Source organism: Malaclemys terrapin, chromosome 6 (genome assembly GCF_027887155.1).
Source record: "Malaclemys terrapin pileata isolate rMalTer1 chromosome 6, rMalTer1.hap1, whole genome shotgun sequence".
Lineage (NCBI taxonomy): Eukaryota > Metazoa > Chordata > Testudines > Emydidae > Malaclemys > Malaclemys terrapin.
This window is the reverse complement of record NC_071510.1, coordinates 73447776-73465095: the sequence shown is the minus strand read 5'-3', so window position 1 is coordinate 73465095 and position 17320 is coordinate 73447776. Positions and strand designations below refer to the sequence as shown.

Here is a 17320-nt window from a genome sequence, read left to right as displayed (position 1 = left end):
ATTATCTTTTGAAAATGTTTAATATCTGTTGAACTTGTACTGATTCAGAGCAGGTTTCTAGTTTTGGTTTCCACGAGTTCTCTGCAAAGGATCCTGTTTCCTTCCCCCTGCTCCCTCCCCCCCCCTAAAAAGTCTCATTTATACACTCTTCCATCAAGGTCCTAAATTGCAATGATCTGCATTGAACCAGAGAGGCTAGATGCCTCCTTCTGGGGGAAAAGCAAACACACACAACACTGAAGTTCATTCCATCTGTGGTAGCTGCCCTCAGTATTGTTTTGTTTCCTTGTAGTAGTTCCTAGTAGTGCAAGGTGAGCCTTTAAGATCATGTTTGCTGCATCTCTGCTAAATGTTGGGTGTCCACCATAGATTTTCTTACTCTCCTTTTTAGCAGAAATAATCAGTCTCTTTATGATTGTGGCTTTTTGACACTCTGTTGCACCTTATCAAAGTCTTATCTGATCTTTATTTATTTTATCAGATTAAGGGAAAATCAGTAGAATTTCACACTCCCACACTTTTAAACCAGTAGAACTAGAAACAAAACTGATACTGCATCTATTGGAGAGGGGGCAGTTGAAAAGTCTAGAGCTAGAACAGTTCTTTATTGCATGTTAGCTTTTCCTATTGGGCCAAATCCTGACCTTGGCTCCCCTGCAGTTTGGAAGTTGGCCAGGCTTCACATCTCTGCCTCACTGTAGGCCAATCTTAATGGGTCGCTATCATGGTTAATAACACAAAAAAGACCTTCTATAAAAGCTACATTAATTTAATCATGATGGTGTCACTTGTAATAGTTGATTTAAATAAAGAGGAGCTAGATGACTGATATATTTGATTAACAAGCAATAGACTACTGGATTTGACTCTACGTAATGGACAGATTTCTATGATCCCAGGCTCATGTGACGTGAGTACTTCCCTTTGCTGAAAGTTGACTGAAGACGTGAGAAATTCTTGTAAATTTCAGTGAACTCCCTTGTATGCATGTGTGGAGCCGACAGGCACAACAGTAAAGTTTTGTATACTCCTGTATTTGCATAATAACCTAAATGTAGATTTTGTTGTTGTTGTTGTTAGGTTTAAGGAGAGATTATTTTTTTGTCTTTCTGTTTCTTTGCAGTCTTACATTAATGCTACACATTGTGATACATCTTTACATGCTGTGCGGTGCCTTAACTTGTATATCTGTCTGCTTATTTTTCTAGTTTGATGTAGATAAGGCCTTAGATGACCTGATAGATACACTAGGAGGACCTGAAGAACATGTCCCTCCCAGTCCAGTCTACACTGGTCCAGAAATTACGGTATTGAATTTTTTACCTCACTTGTTATCATACGGGCTGAGTAATTATCCCTGTGATCTCATAACATTTGAAATAGATTCACAATTTCTCTGTACAACATAAGGAATGCCTCCCACACGATACTAGTGTTGTTTTTAGCTGTTAAGAAATGTTGCAACTATAGATCTACGGTAGAACACAATGGTGAAGTGTTAGCAAACTGGAAAAAAGTTGCTATTTGAATCGGTCACCAGATATGGGCTTGTCTGACAGATTTACAAAAGAACATGTTTTTATCAAAGCTGCTGAAAGGGGAGAGAAAAAAGCTTGGATAGGTGAAGGGAATTCTCTCTACTTACTTTTTTATTTGTCACATAGTAGAGCATTAGGAATCTGAGACAATGACGTTCATTTCTAAATGTGGATGTGGGGGGAGAAGAGAGGTTGCAATCGCAGTTGATGGGGAGGGTAATGGAGAAGTAAGAGAGTGGAGTAGACAGAGGTGTTTCCAAAAATATCTAAAATTCACATTTTATCTGTATCTACATTAAAAGATTGAGATTGACCATTTATTGTACTTGACTTTCTCTTTTTTCTCAGAAGTATCATTAGTGAGTATATCACCGGGTGGCTGATCCCTTGAAGAGGGAGCAGGGCCAGTACACCTGTGACTGGTCAGCTGACCTCAATGAGATTTAAAAGAGGGTACCTGGGCAAGGGGGAGACACTCGATGAGTCAGAGCCAGAAAGTTGCAAGAAGCAGGAGCAGCAGGCAGTCCCGCAAGGAGAGGAGGAAGTGGGAACCTGCTAGGGAAAAAGCTCTGGGTGATGTGGGGCTCAGCAACCAGAGCATGGAAGATTCCTGAAGGAAGGACAAAGAGGCAAAGGGGACAGTGCACTGGGAGCTGTAGCCCGGGGTGGGCTGAGGAACTGGTTTTGTTAATTTTGCCTGCGTTAGAAGAATAAAACTGCTTGGAAAGAGATTCTGAGTATGGTAGTGGGTTCTTTGTGAGCTGGGAGAAGGCCAGTTTATTACAGGGTAGAATGCCATTTTATATAGTTATCTTTGTAAATTGGTAACTTAAATTTGGTTTCAACAAACACTTAATACAACAATATTTACTACTTGTTTTTGTTGCAGGATTCATGTTCTTCTGCATATATCGAAGAACTGGGTAAACGGGAGGGTTCTATACCTCCAGGGTACAGAAAATTATTGGAGGTAAGTAAAGTGAGCAAAATAAGACCTGCAATAGTTCTGCTTGTATAGTGGGATTATCTTCCATTCACCACAGAAATAACTCTTCTTTCAGGGTAAAGGAGATGACCAAGCTGTACCCCCAGAAAAAACAGAACCACCACCTCAGGTAACGTTAGATTTACATCTCAAAAGGTAAAAATAGGTCATCATCTGGTTCTTGGGAAAGTTCTAATTAACTTCTTCTGACATGAGAAAATGCCAAATTCCAGGAGGTGCTGATCACATGCAGTTCCTGTTGAAGTCAATGGGAAGCTTTTGGAGTTTTGGCACCGAATTTTTAATTGACATACATGGTCTTGGAAAACTGAAAGAAGTTGAAACAACTAAACCAAATACTTCTGAGAAATTGAACCTGATAATCTTAAACTAGCTATTGACAGTTATGGATGCAGGAATCCTTGAGTACTTTGTGTGGCAAAGAATGCTTAAATCTGTGTGCTTAGCAAGGTCATAAGAAGAACAGCCATACTGGGTCAGACCATCTAGCCCAGTATCCTGTCTTTTGACAGTGGCCAATGCCAGGTGCCCCAGAGGGAATGAACAGAACAGGTAATCATCAAGTGATCCATCCCCTGTTGCCCATTCCCAGCTTCTGGAAAACAGAGGGTAGGGACACCATCCTAGCTAATAGCTATTGATGGACCAATCCTCCATGAATTTATCTAGTTCTTTTTTAAACCCTGTTATAGTCTTGGCCTTCACAACATCTGCTGGCAGGTTGACTGTCATTCCTTTAGACTAGAGCAGGGATCGGCAACCTTTGGCCCGTGGCCCGTCAGGGAAATCTGCTGGCGGGCCGGGAGGGTTTGTTTACTTGCAGCGTCCGCAGGTTCGGCCGTTCGCAGCTCCCACTGGCCGTGGTTCGCCGTTTCAGGCCAATGGGGGCTGCGGGAAGCGGTGTGGTCCGAGGGACGTGCTGGCCGCCACTTCCCACAGCCCCCATTGGCCCACAACAGCGAACCGCGGCCAGTAGGAGCTGCGATTGGCCGAACCTGCGGATGCTGCAGGTAAACAAACCGTCCCGGCCTGCCAGCGGATTTCCCTGATGGGCCGCGTGCCAAAAGTTGCTGATCCCTGGACTAGAGTTCGATTTCACTATAAGTTTACACCTAAAAGAAAATGAAAGGCTGCATTTTGATCTGAAGTGTATGAGGAAGTGTAGGAGTGTTTCTTCCTGAGACAAAAGTATAACAATGACCCCTTAAATACATATTGCTACTTCAGTAAGCACACAGTGCACATGAATTATAAACTAGGTTTTGACAGCCATTGACCTTTGAATGTTAACCATAACCTACTATGCAATTTCTGTTTAGAAACCAATGACAGATGATGATATTGCAGATGCTTTGTCATCTGATTTTACCTGCAGTACTTCTACTCCTGGAGAGGAGAAGACAACTCTTAAAGAGGTATTGATTTTGCCAACTGAGAATTTTTTAACTTTATCTTTTTTACACTTTTTGCAAATTTTGCCAGTAACCAAATGTTTCATTTTCTCCTTACATAACAGAAGCCAACAGAGGAAGGAGAAATTGTACAAGCACAGTCAACAAGTTCAGTCAGGAGTTCAGCTCCTCCTAAGGAGAAGAAACCAAAACTGGAAGAAGTATAGATACTCCCTTTTTTGACTAATTTAATTATTATGATGCATCTGTAGTTAACATACTTCATGCCAAAATGTGGGCCTGATCCTGCAAGAAGTTGAACATCCTCGGCTTCAGTTAAAATGCTGTTGAATATATTAAGTACAACGGGAAATTGCAGGTGCTGAGAGCCTCTTAGGAGGTGTTCTCTGCATGTTACAGGATTGGGCCTGCATGGGTCAAATAATTCTGCTTATGGAGTCATCTGCAGGGCTCCCATAGGCCCGATAAACATAGTATAAGAGCTGGTTACAAAAATGAGCTTGCTTTTTTTAGTTGTGTGGGATGCGTTTAATATCAGGATAATTTCATTTCCTTGTATTGGTAAAACTGACCTTTCCTTCCCATATCTGGAGAGATAAGGTAATTTCTAGTTCAGCTAAGGCCATGCAGTGAAGTAGTCCCTGTCTGTAGTGTTGGGGTCTCTGCTTTCCTCTCTTTGAGGAAGTTTTTAGTTTGATTAAAAGCTGCTGGTGTGATCAGAGGTTGCCATCTACTGCCCTCTCATGTTAAGGAAATGTGGTGAAGCAGAGCAGAAATTAAAAATGCCATTTTATCTCTTTTGAGCGCAGACACACTAGCATGCTGCTTAGCTCCATGCAGAGTGTAGAGGAAGACACATGTAAGGTAAACCCTGTGCCTTTTTATGAATAATCACAATATGATTTGCACATTTTCTTAAATCCAGGCAGCAATAAGTGATGATGCACTAGATGCCCTTGCTGATACTCTTGGGGCACCAGAACCTGAACCCAAAGAAGACCTTGGTTCCATTGTAGAAGTCTCAGAGGTATAATTAAATGTATATTGTATCAGCTCCCAAAACTCCATTTTTCTAGGTGTTGTACAAATGCATAAGAGGAGAACAATCCATATCCCAAAGAACTTACTTACGTAGACTGTCGGTCCTTCATCAGTTAAGACTGAGCCGATCACAATAAGTCTTCCAATCTTCTCTCGCTCTGGCCATCCTTCACCATGCTTGTCCATATCTCCTTGTTAGGAAATCATCCCACTTCTTTGGAGGCCAACCACGTGGCCGTTTCAGTTCTCATGGATACCACTCAGATATAGCTGCAGTCCATCTGTTGTCACTGAGTCGGGCCACATGTCCCGTCCACTGCATTTTGCTGAGCCTGCTTTCGACAACAACATCTCGCACTCCAGACTGCTGCCTAATTATTTCATTGGGGATGTGATCGCGGAGCGAAATGCCCAAAAATGTTTGTTCCGTTGCCCTCTGTGTGACAGACAGTTGATGTTCTTCAGTCTTCGTCAGCGACCATGTTTTGCTGCCATATAGCATCTCTGGAAGCACGGTTGAGTTAAAAAGATTCGCACGAGTTGTTTTGCTGATCTTTCCTTGGAGGATGTCCCTGATGTCGTTGACTGCGCACCATCCAGCTTTTTTTCTGCGTGACCATTCGCCTTTCTGATCGTGGCGCATGTTGATCTCCTGGCCCAAATAAACGTATTTGTCGACCTCTTGGATGTGCTCTCCTCCAAGAGTTATTTGGGTTCTTGGCAGAACATCTGATCTCATATATTTCATTTTCGACTGGTTCATTTTTAATCCAACTTGACTACTTTTCGCGTTCAGTTCTTTAAACATTCTCTCAAGCTGGACTGTATTTTCAGCGATCAGCACTATATCACTATAAGATCACTATAAGAACTTACTTAAGTGACAAAAAACAGACAAAGAGAGTAGAAATGAGATACAATGTACCAGAGAAGGGGACAGAGTAATGACTGGTGTGCTTCTTGTCGGTTACACTTAAATATATTTCTAACCATTGTCTTTTCTCTGACTATTTTTCCTTTTAACTCTAGTTGTTAGGTTTGGGGGTCGGAGGGGGGAGTTACAATTAATAGCATTTTCTCTTGTAAATAGTTCCTGTCTGACTTTTTTTCTGTTATTTTTGTATTCAATGTCTCTTAACTTTAGTGCTCATTTGGCATTTAATCCTTGCATGTTTTGAATTTTATCTTTACATCTAACACCACTCGCCTATTAGCTTTACATTATTTTATCCCTTCTCCATATTCAGTAATCGCACAAAGCAGGGGAGTGACAGGAAGGCAGTGGAGAATTAGTTGCTGTTGAAGGTGTCTGGAGTGCTGTTGCTAGTTCTGAACTTGATAGAAGGCATGATGTGATGTCAGAAGAGCTGACTGTCAGGAGAGTCTAGAGTCATTGTGGGAGGGCCTCTAGAAGAGCTGAGTCTTTGTTAGCTCATGGAAGGACTCTGGAGGCATAAAGGGGTGCACTGCTGGGACTCCATGTCTCCAGGTGGTTGCTCAGTAGAGAAGGGGATACACTCCTACTCATCCTTTATCTCTTTCTGCTACTGATGTGGCCAGGGTGGTGGAGGCTGCCAGGAAAATTGGGAGCTTTGTACTGCGCCCCCTGAAGGCCTGTCGAGGCAGTAGCCAGTGATATTAATGTCTCTGCTGTGTGTCTTTGGGTTGTGTTTGAAGTGTAACACATCATGGCCATGTTCTACACTAGTGTTAATTTCAAAACAATGGGGTTTTTTTAACCTAAATTTGGCATGAATAGACCATAGAGGACATCAAAGCATAGAATGGCTTAATCTGACTTTAGTGCCATTTAGAAAATGTAGATTGGAATGATCTTCTTTATTGAAGAGGGACTGTTGGTGGTTTTTCCTGGAATTTCTGTTCATCTATATTTGTATCCTTTTCTTCAGGCAAAAGCTAAAGAGAAAAAAATAAATAAGGCTGGTGAACGTGATGATACAATCCCTCCAGAATACAGATTGAAACCAGCGATGGTAATTTTTCATCTCTACTTTTCTCATATAAATTATAGGTGTCTGACTAGCTGTGTGGTTGTGTCACAGGCAGTAAAGTTGGGGAAAGTAAAAAGTGGTGGAACTCTATTAATGACTAACTCTGAATGCACCCTGCCTGGATGGCTCCTGTGTCCCCCCAGCCCTTTCCCCTTCCTTGAGGGTTCACTTAGAACTCTCCACTGTCCCTCAGAGTAATGTGATGGATGTTGAGGAAAGGAACATGTAGACTTGCAAACAATATTGGCATTTATTTGGAATAGTTTCTCATGAAAGTGCCAGAAGCACCATTTTACAACTGGATGTGTCACTTATATCTATAAATAAATATGTCTGTGGGGCTCATTCATGTAGTATGAAGTCCTGACAAACACAATAGAGAAGTATTATCCACATTTTACCAATGGGCACACACAGAGAAGGAGACTTGTTCAAAATTATCAATATTGATGCAGTTAACAATGTATACATTTCAACTGTCATCATTAGGTTTCAGTAGTAGCACATTCCATTTTGAATGGAGCAGTTTTTACCTCTCAGAGACTTTGTGTGTCTAATTGCAGACCTGGGAAGCTAACCTAAATAAACTGACATTCAGAAGATTTTCTTCAGAGCCATAAAGACTACAGAGTTAGGACCTAACTTACTATTGAGTTATCTCCTGTTTTAAATTGATATTGAGTTAATCCAACATAAAACTGGAGTAATGCAGTGGTGACTGGCCTCAGGGCTAGATTCTCAGCAGTGTTCTGACTCCTTTTTGCCACTCAGGTATTGCAGCGGTATCTGACCAGCTGAGAATTCCCCTGATATGGGGGTTCTTTCAGATGATGCAGAGCCAGTATACCCGGGTTCCTATGTCATCCATTCCCTGGCCTAGGTGTCTGTGTTTATGGGGCGTAATATGTCAGTGGTGTGGCCAAAATGAGATGTGTTCCTACTTTCCCCACTTGACATACAGTTCCTTGAAGACCATTGCCAGCTGTTGTTTGGTTAGGTCTGCTCTAACCTACAGTGGTCCTGTAGCCCGCACGTATGGGCCCTGAGACTCAGGAAGCCATAACAGGCTCCCAGATGTTCTCCTCTCTGCTGCACTGAGTGAAAAGTTGGTGCAGCAGAGAATCTGGGACTAAATGTTTTCTGTAAATGAAAGCTTAAATGCTGTAGTAGGAATGGCCTGCCAGAATAGTATTGAAATATATTCTGGCTCACTTTGTGCCTAGTCACAGTTTCTGTGGCCTCACTTTGTTGGCAGGCCCCATGGAAGGGGGTGAGGAGACTTGCTGCTCCTACCCTGTACCATGAAGATAAAATGCTGTGTCCATGGAATTCTGTATTGTTAGTGCATGTCATCAAATGTGATATGGCCCAGATTTTGCTGAATGTGTATTTTCATTTGTTTTCTTTAATTCCTGGGTACGTGTTTAGATACCTTTCCCATTGCAAATAACTTAAACTTGCAATTGTTTAATGGCATGGAAGCCATGTTTTATAATAATAGAAAAAAACTAACAACAATATTTGTTTTTTCCTGCAGGATAAAGATGGAAAACCATTATTGCCAAAACCTGAAGAAAAGCCTAAGGTTAGAAAAGTAACAGTATTATAGGATTGCCACTAGATATCCTGGTGGTTTCCTGTTGGTTGGTTTTGTTTTCCCTTTTTGTCCTCTATTCTCCTATGTTCCTAGTATAACTACACAGTCTTGGTCCCTATTTATAGATGCACTTGTTTACACACTGTATAAGTGTAACTGATTTTTACTTTCTAGCCATCTGTCTCTGATATTGAAGTTGAATATTATTGTTCTGTAGGTAGATCTTGAGTAATACTGAAATGCTTCGCAGTTCTGGGCAACTACATCTGTATTCCCCCTTTACTGTGATCCGCCTACAGCACCCACTCTAGGCTCCACAGAGGTGCCTCAGGTGTCACGTCTCTCTTGGGTGGAGACATACGTCTCTCTCCCTCCTGACCAGGCTGGGTTATTTCCAGGCTGCAGAGTCCCCTGACTATACTGTGATATCCCCAGTTTAAGCAGGCTTCTTTTGCCTTCTCTTCAAAGATGATACACAATGTAATAGCCGGAGGTATAAGTTACCACACAGCTCTTTCTGAGTAAGCACATTTATTCTTAAGATAAAAGAAATGTAGACAAAACATCAAAAAAAATAAAAGAACCTACATGAATGCTAATAAAAGCTGATACCATATTCCTCCCATTGCCTATACGTGATCTGTACTTGAAACGTTATATAGTATGCTGTCATACTAAATGTTAGGCCTAATCTACACTTAAATTTTAAGTCAATGTAGGTACGGCATCAGGTGTGTGAAAAATTCATCCCCCCCTGAGCACCATAGCTATGCTGACCTAACTCCCAGTGTAGATGCAGCTAGGGTGACGGAAGAATGATTCTGTGGACCCCGCTACTATCCCTCAGGGAGTTACTGTTTCCACAGCAATGGAAAAATGCCTTCTCTCACCATAAGCTGCACCTATGCTACGGGGTTAGGTTGGCATAGCTACATTGCTGTAGCTATGTCAGTGTAGACCGCACAGAGTAGACATAGCCTAAGTCATTTATGCTATTGCTTTTAAAAGCTTAGAATCCTCTCATGAAATAAGTTATACTTTGCTTTTCGGTAACACTGTAAACTATTTTTAAAATGGAATGTTATTCCAGTAAAAATAATTTTTAATTACAAAACTAGACAAATTCTGGAAAGGATTTTCTCAAGAAATATTCATTAACTATGCCTACGTAGTATATTTTAAAATGTAAAAGGTGCTGACCAAGCAAGTTAATCTAGAATTTTTGTAAAATAAAAACAATTGTATCAGGCACTTTGTACCGCATTTGTGTCCATTTTGTATTGCAGCCTGTAAGTGAATCTGATCTTGTTGATGAATTCTCAAAAGACTTTGTCTGTCCTGCGCCACCTGCAGCCCAATCTAAACCATCTAAACCCACCGACACATCTAAAGTAAGTAAGTCTTCTTTGATCTTAAGTAAAAAAATCATCTTAATATTCAGTGTTCAATTTCACTTTCACTGGACAATTTTAGGATAGAAGAACACTTACCAAAAAAACTACATGGTTCTCTGGTTTCTGTATCCCATAATATTCTCTTCCCAGAAAAATCTCCTCATTTTTATTTTCTCCATGAGCTGTTCTCCGCTGCATTCTGTTGAAAGGTTTATATCTCCATGTTCTTTTTCTGATTTTCATCGCTTAGTGCTTCAGTGCATTAATAAAGTTCGCTGCATTTATTTCTTTCAGAAACCTGCAGTTACTGCACCTGCAAAGGCTCCTGCAGAGGAAGTTGTCTCCTCTTCTGCAGTTTCTACTGTGCAATCATCAGCTCCATCAACTACTACTTCAGTGAGTAACCTGTAGAGAATCGGAATTGGTGCTAAAGTAAAAGCACAACGCTGTTTTGTGAAAAGTTAAAGAAGTATGGCTTTGTGGGATACTATTGCAAACTTCCCAGTCAAGCACTTCTGAACAATCTCTTCATGGTTTATCTATATGATATAGATTGAATTTCCGAAGGGACACCTGTGATTTGAACTCTTGTGATGACCCCTGGCATTTTTTCTTGAAAGAGACAATCATTTCACTACGCTTGAGAGTATGTGCTTCACATGCTTTCCTAAATTCTTTTTAAGATGATGCTGTTTATGAACTTTTTATTGCCAGTAAAGATAAATGTAATAAAACATTTTATGAAAAAAAACAACTGCACTCCTATGTATTTAGGAAGACTATATTACTGGCAGACCTCCCTACCTCTGCAGTCATGGAGTATATAAATCAAAACTTGTGGAAGTATCTAGTTGTTAATCATGTCTACCTGGAGAACACTCTGCCAAAGTCCTAGACAATCTGTGCTTCAGTGACGCACTTTGGGGAAAAGGCAATTTATAATTAGAGCCATACCAAATTCACAGTCCCTTTTGGTAAATTTTATGTTCATTGGATTTTAAAAATGTTAAATTTCATGGTTTCAGAAATTTAAATTTGAAATTTCATGGTATTGTAACCATAGGGGTCCCAACTCAAATTGGGGATGGGGGTCGCAAGACTACTGTAGGGGGTTGCAGTATTGACATCCTTACTTGAGTGGTGCTGCCTTCAGAGCTGGGCTCCCAGCCAGCAGCCGTGGAGGTTCCCAGAGGTGGGTCTGACCTGGCCCTGGGAGCAGCCCATGCAGAGGAAGAGGATGTTCCAGCTAGGTTGGGACTAGCAACTAGAGCCCAGCATATGGTAGCAGTCCCCAGCTGGGGTGCCTCAGCCCGTCCCCAGCTCTGGAACCAGCGCTTGGGCTGTCTGCGTGTGGTGGGATTTGTGAGCACGGTGCCCCCCAACCATGGTGCCTTGGGCGGTCACCCACCTGTAAGGCCAGCCCAAAAGTGACCTCCTCCCCCCCATACTATGCCATCCTTGCTTTTGCGCTGCTGCTGGCGGTGGTGCTGCCATCAGAGCTGGGCACCTGGCCAGAAGCTGCTGCTCTCCGGCTGCCCAGCTCTGAAGGCAGCACAGAAGTAAGAGCGGCAATCCCGTGACCCTCCTATAATAGCCAGTTATCACAGGGAGACCAGATTTCACGGTCCATGATGCATTTTTCATGGCCATGAATTTGGTAGGGCCCTATCTATAATTTTTGAGTTTATTAATATGGATAGTTGTATCTTCTCGAGTTTTTCATATATGTTGGTTGCAAAGTAAAATTGTGTTTATAATCTGTGGTTAGAAATTCTGAATACGTATCTTCAGAAACAGCTTAATGTCAATACAACTGCAGTTGTGTCTAATAACATCTAATGCTTTTGTAGGCTGGACGTGTGTCAGATGAGGCAGTGGAAGCCTTGTGTGGTAGTCTAGGAAAGAGAGAGCCTGACCCAGAAGAAAACAAATCTGCTGTGGATAAAGTGAAGGTATTAAAATAGCCAGGCCTTCAAAAAACACTTTGTAAAAGTAGTTATCCTGAGTTACATTGTATTAGACCAGGGGTCGGGAACGTTCGGCACGCAGCTCGCCAGGGTAAGCACCCTAGTGGGCCGGGCCAGTTTATTTACCTGCTGACGCGGCAGGTTCGGCCGATCACGGCCCCCGCTGGCTGCGGTTCGTCGTCCCGGGCCAATGGGGGCGTTGGGAAGCCGCGGCCAGCACATCCCTCGCCTGCGCAGGCATGGAGATCAAAGTTGGTTACCTAAGAAATAAAACTAAATTTGCACTCTTAATTCTAATTTAAAAACACTAAGCAAGATTTGAATCCATCTCCCATCCTAGATGACACAAGCAGCTTACAGTTCCTCAATACACAGACTGGTCCCAGGCTGAAAGAGGGTCCAATCTCTCTAATTCAAAGTCAGTGTCTTCCAGATGATCTTTCAGGTGTTGAGATGTGGGGGGAAAGAGGCCAAATTATGATGTCTTTACCTTAGATCTTAGTCCATTCTGTGCTTTGCTGCACATTGGGCTATCCACATTTGCCATCCTTGCCTGTCAACTGCCCTTTTCTCCTAATCTTCTCATTTCATGTTGAGGTGCTTGATGTTATTCAGAACTGTTCGTTTCCATGTTATTCGCGGTCTTCCTCTCTTTCTTTCTTTCTTTCTTTCTTTCTTGCATTTTCTGGCTTCCATTCAAGGGCGGTATTTGGTAAGCATTCTTTTTCCATTCTCAGCACATGTCCCAGCCACCGATGTCTTCTTTTGTAGATTATTTGTGAGAGGGTGCCTTGTCCAGTCATTTTTCTGACTTCTTCATTCATCTTCCTATCTCTATATGTTATTCCCAACATTCTTCTCAGACATTAGTGATGAAATGCATCCAGCTTTTGCGTCTCTTTCTTGGTAAGTTGCCATGTCCCACTGCTGTATGTTGTAATGGCGATAACAATTGCTTTGTACACGTTCAGTTTTGTCTTGAGGGAGATGGTTTTTGAGTTGCCAGATGTTTTTGAATCTTCCAAATGCAGCGTTTGCCCTCCTGATTCTTCTTCTTCTTTCCTCGGAACTAGTACCATCTTGGGTGACGGTACTTCCAAGATACGTAAAATTGTCTGCCTTCTCCAGTTTCTCATCTTCAGTTTTGATTTCTGTCCCTATATTCCCCATTAACATGATTTTACATTTCTTTGCATTGTGTATCAAACCCATCTTCTCCATTACTTCTTTTACTTGGTTTATGCATTTTTGTAGTCTGTTGGCATCTTCATTGATAAGAGCGATGTCGTCAGCAAAGTCTAGATCAAATAGCCTTGAATTGTTCCATTTTAGGCCATATGTATCACTATTGCATTGTTTTAATTCATAGTCGATGACTAGCATACACAAAAAAGGAGACAGGACGCACCCCTGCCTTACACCTGTCTTGATGCTGAATGGCTTGCTGAATCCATTTTCCATTTTAACGCACCATTTTGAGTTGGTATAGAATGCCTTCATAATGTTAATTAATTTTGTTGGAATTCCATATTGTTCCACAATTTTCCCCATTTTTTTCTCTGTTTACACTATTGAATTCCTTTTGAAAGTCCACAAAATTAATGGCAAGACTGCCTTGGAATTCCATTGTGTTCTAAATAATCCACCTCAGGGTGAAACTAGTGTCTATGCACGATCTCCCTTGTCTAAATCCAGATTGATGTTCATGTAGGGTGGTATCCATCTTTCCTTTCATCCTGTTCAGGAGGACTGCTGCTAATACTTCACCTTTGACAGCTAGAAGCGTTACTCCCCTCCAATTTGAACAATTGTTTAGATCACCTTTCTTTGGTAACTTTATTATGATACCGAGGGTCTGTTCTTCCAGCACTTTCTCCTCCGTCCATATTTTGTTGCACAGGGAACAGATGACTGATTCCACGTCTTCACCTTCATTTTTGAGCATCTCTGGATGAATGCCATCCAAACCCAGGTGCCTTGTTGTTTTTCAGCTTCTGCAATGCTTTTTTTACTACTTAGCTTTTTACCTCAGATACATCTGTATCTAGGTCTAATGGTTTATCATTGTTAAATTCCAATCTTGTAATTGGTTCTGGTTGGTTTAGCACTTCTTTGAAGTGTTCCACGCATCTATTTTCTTGTTCCTCCTGTGTTTTCAAAATTTCTCCTTGTTTCCCTTTCACTGGGACACTTCTGAATTTTGATCCATATTGTGTTAACTGTTTCAGGATCATGTAGACTGTTCTTGTATCATTTCTTTCCCCTGCTTCTTCAGTTTCACTAGCCTTACTTTCTATCCAGTTTTGCTTATCTTTTTTGCATTGTTTCTTTACTGCTTTGTCAAGGTTCCTGTACAGTAACTCCCCACTTAATGTCCTCTCACTTAACGTTGTTTCGATGTTATGTCCCTGCTCGATTACAGAACATGCTCCATTTAAAGTTGTGCAGTGCTTTGCTATAATGTCATTTGGCTGCCTGTTTTGTCCATAGCTGGCAGCCCCCTATCAGCTCTCCTATGGCCCCCCCCCGCTAGCGCCTCCGGCCCGCCAGCAGACCCCATGGATCAGCGCTTTCCCCTTCCTCCCCTCCCCTCCGTTGCAATCAGCTGGCTTGCAGTGTTCAGGAGGGAGGGAGGAGGAGCAAGGACTCAGCGCAGGTTCCCCCTCTCTCCCCTGCCTCCCGAATGCTGCAAACCAGCTGATTGCCGCGGGCAGGGGGAAGGGGTGGGACGGGGGGAGGAACGAGGATGCGGCGCGCAGAGTAAAGGGGGAGGAGAGGGGGAAGAAGAGGTGGATTAAGGGTACGGGCTTGGGGGAAGGGGTGGCGTGAACCCCCCCCCCCCGCCCCTGCTGCTTGCAGAGTAGGGGAAGCTGCCGCTGCGCAATGTGCTTCTCCTAGCCTGCAGCACCTTCAGCCTTCTTGCCTGCCTCATTGTCTCCAGTGCCAGTGGGCTGTGCCTGTGTGGGTAAGGCGGGGCCATCTCCCAACTATAGTACTGTACTGTATGGCAAAAAAAAATTTCTCTGGAACCTAACTCCCCTCCATTTACATTCATTCTTATGGGGAAATTGGATTCGCTTAACATCGTTTCACTTAAAGTTGCATTTTTCAGGAGCATAACTACAACATTAAGTGAGAAGTTACTGTAGGTTTGCTTTGTTTCTTCAGTCCCATGTTGTAGTACTAGAGCCTTTTGTTTTCTTCTTTTGTCTGTAATTTTCAATGTTTCTTCTGAGATCCACTGTTTTTTATTGCTTCCTCTCTTTCTACCAATTATCTTTTCAGCTGCTTCTAGCATAGCTGTTTTGAAAAGATCCCAGTATTTTTCCACTTCGTTTTTTTCAAGATCTTTAAGGGCCTCAAACTCTATCTTTTTTACCTCTATCTGGTATTCTTTTCGTACCCTGCAATCTTGTAGTTTCTGTGTATTGAATATAATCTGAGTCTGTGTTCTTTTTAAGCGCTTTAAACTTCAATTTGATGTTTGCTTTCAGCAAATAGGATCACTCCCTGTATCCGCTCCTCTGAATACGCTTGTGTCTAACACTGATGTTCGCCATCTCTGACTAACACAGATATAGTCAATCTCATTTTGTGTACAGCCATTTGGTGAAATCCGTGTCTTTTTGTGTATGTTTTTATATCGGAAGAAAGAATTGCAGATGCTCAACTTGAATTTTGTGCCGAAAACAATAAGTCTTGTGCCATTATCTGTCGTTGTTCCAGTTGTATGTGTGCTGATTGTTTCCCAACCTCTTCTTTCATTTCCGATCTGGGAATTAAAATCTCCCATAACCATGACAAGATCATGGTTTGGTATTTCTTTCATTATGATGATGTCACTGCCCCTATTTTTTATATTTTCTTCCAGCTGCTCGAAAGATCCTTGCTGTGATGTGGGTTAGTCCGTCCCCATGGCGTACTTGCCTTCTCTGAGGAGTCCCTGGGAGAGTGGATTCTTGTTGATTGGCCATCAACACCTATCTGATCTCCTTTGTGGCAACTGAAAGGCCTGCTATGGGCATTTCCCAACCTCAGAACATATTTCAGTAGCACATATAGCAATCCTTCATAACTTCACATACAATGATAGTACATATAATTCAACATGATATTAATATTCAACAGATCAAGACTTTTAAAATGATACCTCACAAGGCATACTTGTACAAAACATATCATAGTCATATCACAATATGAATATGCAGATTCCAGGGTGCTACTTGGGGGTAGAGTTTCACAAAATTATTAGCATAAATTAGTGCAGAGTGATTTATAAGTGATTTTTTTCAAAATTCATTTTAGGCATGCATATATACCTTAAGAATGAAATATTTGGTAACACAGTATCCTTTCTACATTCACACAGCAACAAAAAAATCAATTAGTCCCTTAAAAGGAACCAAATTTTAGATTTTGTGCTGGTTTATTATTTAAGTAAATTTCCTCCTTCTTTTGAACATAAAGACAAAGCTACATTTGTTTGTAAAGGTGTTCTATGATTGAAACAACAGGGTTCAATATATTACTAGAAAGATCTTTCACTCTGTTGGACATCTTCACAATTTTTCTGTCAACCGTAAAAACCTGTAAAACCTTATGACCTCTGGGTCAGGTATTACTTAAAGCAGCCAAAGATAGCTGGTGGAGAATTACCCCGGCTCATGGGAACTCTCAGCCAGCAGAAAGCTGCTGTCTTCTGCCCCAGCTACCTTCCCTGCTTCCCTAGGCCTAATCCTGCCCCTGTGCAGCCTTACCTTGCAGTCCTGAATCAGAGCTGTCAGCATGTTTCATACAGAGAACAGAATCAAGGCCCATGGGTGTTTTTATTGTTGTTGGTTTATACTTACTCTCATGTTTACTTTTTATCGGTTTTATACCAAATATAATGCTATTAAAATTAAATGAATTACTCCTCATTTTATATTGAAATAAGTGAGTGGAGAATCAGACTTAAGACTCATCAGAAGAAAGCATGAGATTTTTGCCTGATAATTAAACTGCATTTGCAAGGGAACATCTGCCTACAATGATGCTGTACTGGAAGAGAGTCAAAAACTTGCTCACATGCAGTATGTAAGGCCTCGTGACATTTCTGTTGAGAAATGTTCCACTTTTGTTTTCCCCCTTAGGAGAAAGCCAAACAAGAAGAACGAGAAAAACTGGGTGAAGATGAAGAAACTATCCCTCCTGAATACAGGTTAATAGAAGTAAAGGTAATTCCTTTTAATATGTTCCTGTATTCTTTGCACCCCTTTCCTCGTTCTTGAATGTTGCTTCAGGCACTACAGTAATATATAATGATTGGCTTCATTGTAATTTGTGGTTCATCAGCATATCTGAATACTAGGAA

At 41.6% G+C, this 17320-nt stretch overlaps 1 protein-coding gene across 5 annotated transcripts in view; it reads left to right on the top strand.

Annotated features, from left to right (window-relative positions):
* The window catches only part of CAST (calpastatin), a 94942-nt gene that overhangs the window by 54370 nt on the left and 23252 nt on the right, over nucleotides 1–17320 (top strand). For all 5 annotated transcript variants that reach the window (XM_054031917.1, XM_054031915.1, XM_054031916.1 and 2 more), the window contains 12 exons: nucleotides 1209–1307; nucleotides 2428–2508; nucleotides 2600–2653; nucleotides 3864–3959; nucleotides 4061–4156; nucleotides 4882–4983; nucleotides 6908–6991; nucleotides 8547–8594; nucleotides 9893–9997; nucleotides 10295–10396; nucleotides 11851–11952; nucleotides 17100–17183. In XM_054031917.1, coding sequence (XP_053887892.1) covers nucleotides 1209–1307; nucleotides 2428–2508; nucleotides 2600–2653; nucleotides 3864–3959; nucleotides 4061–4156; nucleotides 4882–4983; nucleotides 6908–6991; nucleotides 8547–8594; nucleotides 9893–9997; nucleotides 10295–10396; nucleotides 11851–11952; nucleotides 17100–17183 — 1053 coding nt within the window. The remainder of the gene's footprint in view (nucleotides 1–1208; nucleotides 1308–2427; nucleotides 2509–2599; nucleotides 2654–3863; nucleotides 3960–4060; nucleotides 4157–4881; nucleotides 4984–6907; nucleotides 6992–8546; nucleotides 8595–9892; nucleotides 9998–10294; nucleotides 10397–11850; nucleotides 11953–17099; nucleotides 17184–17320) is intronic.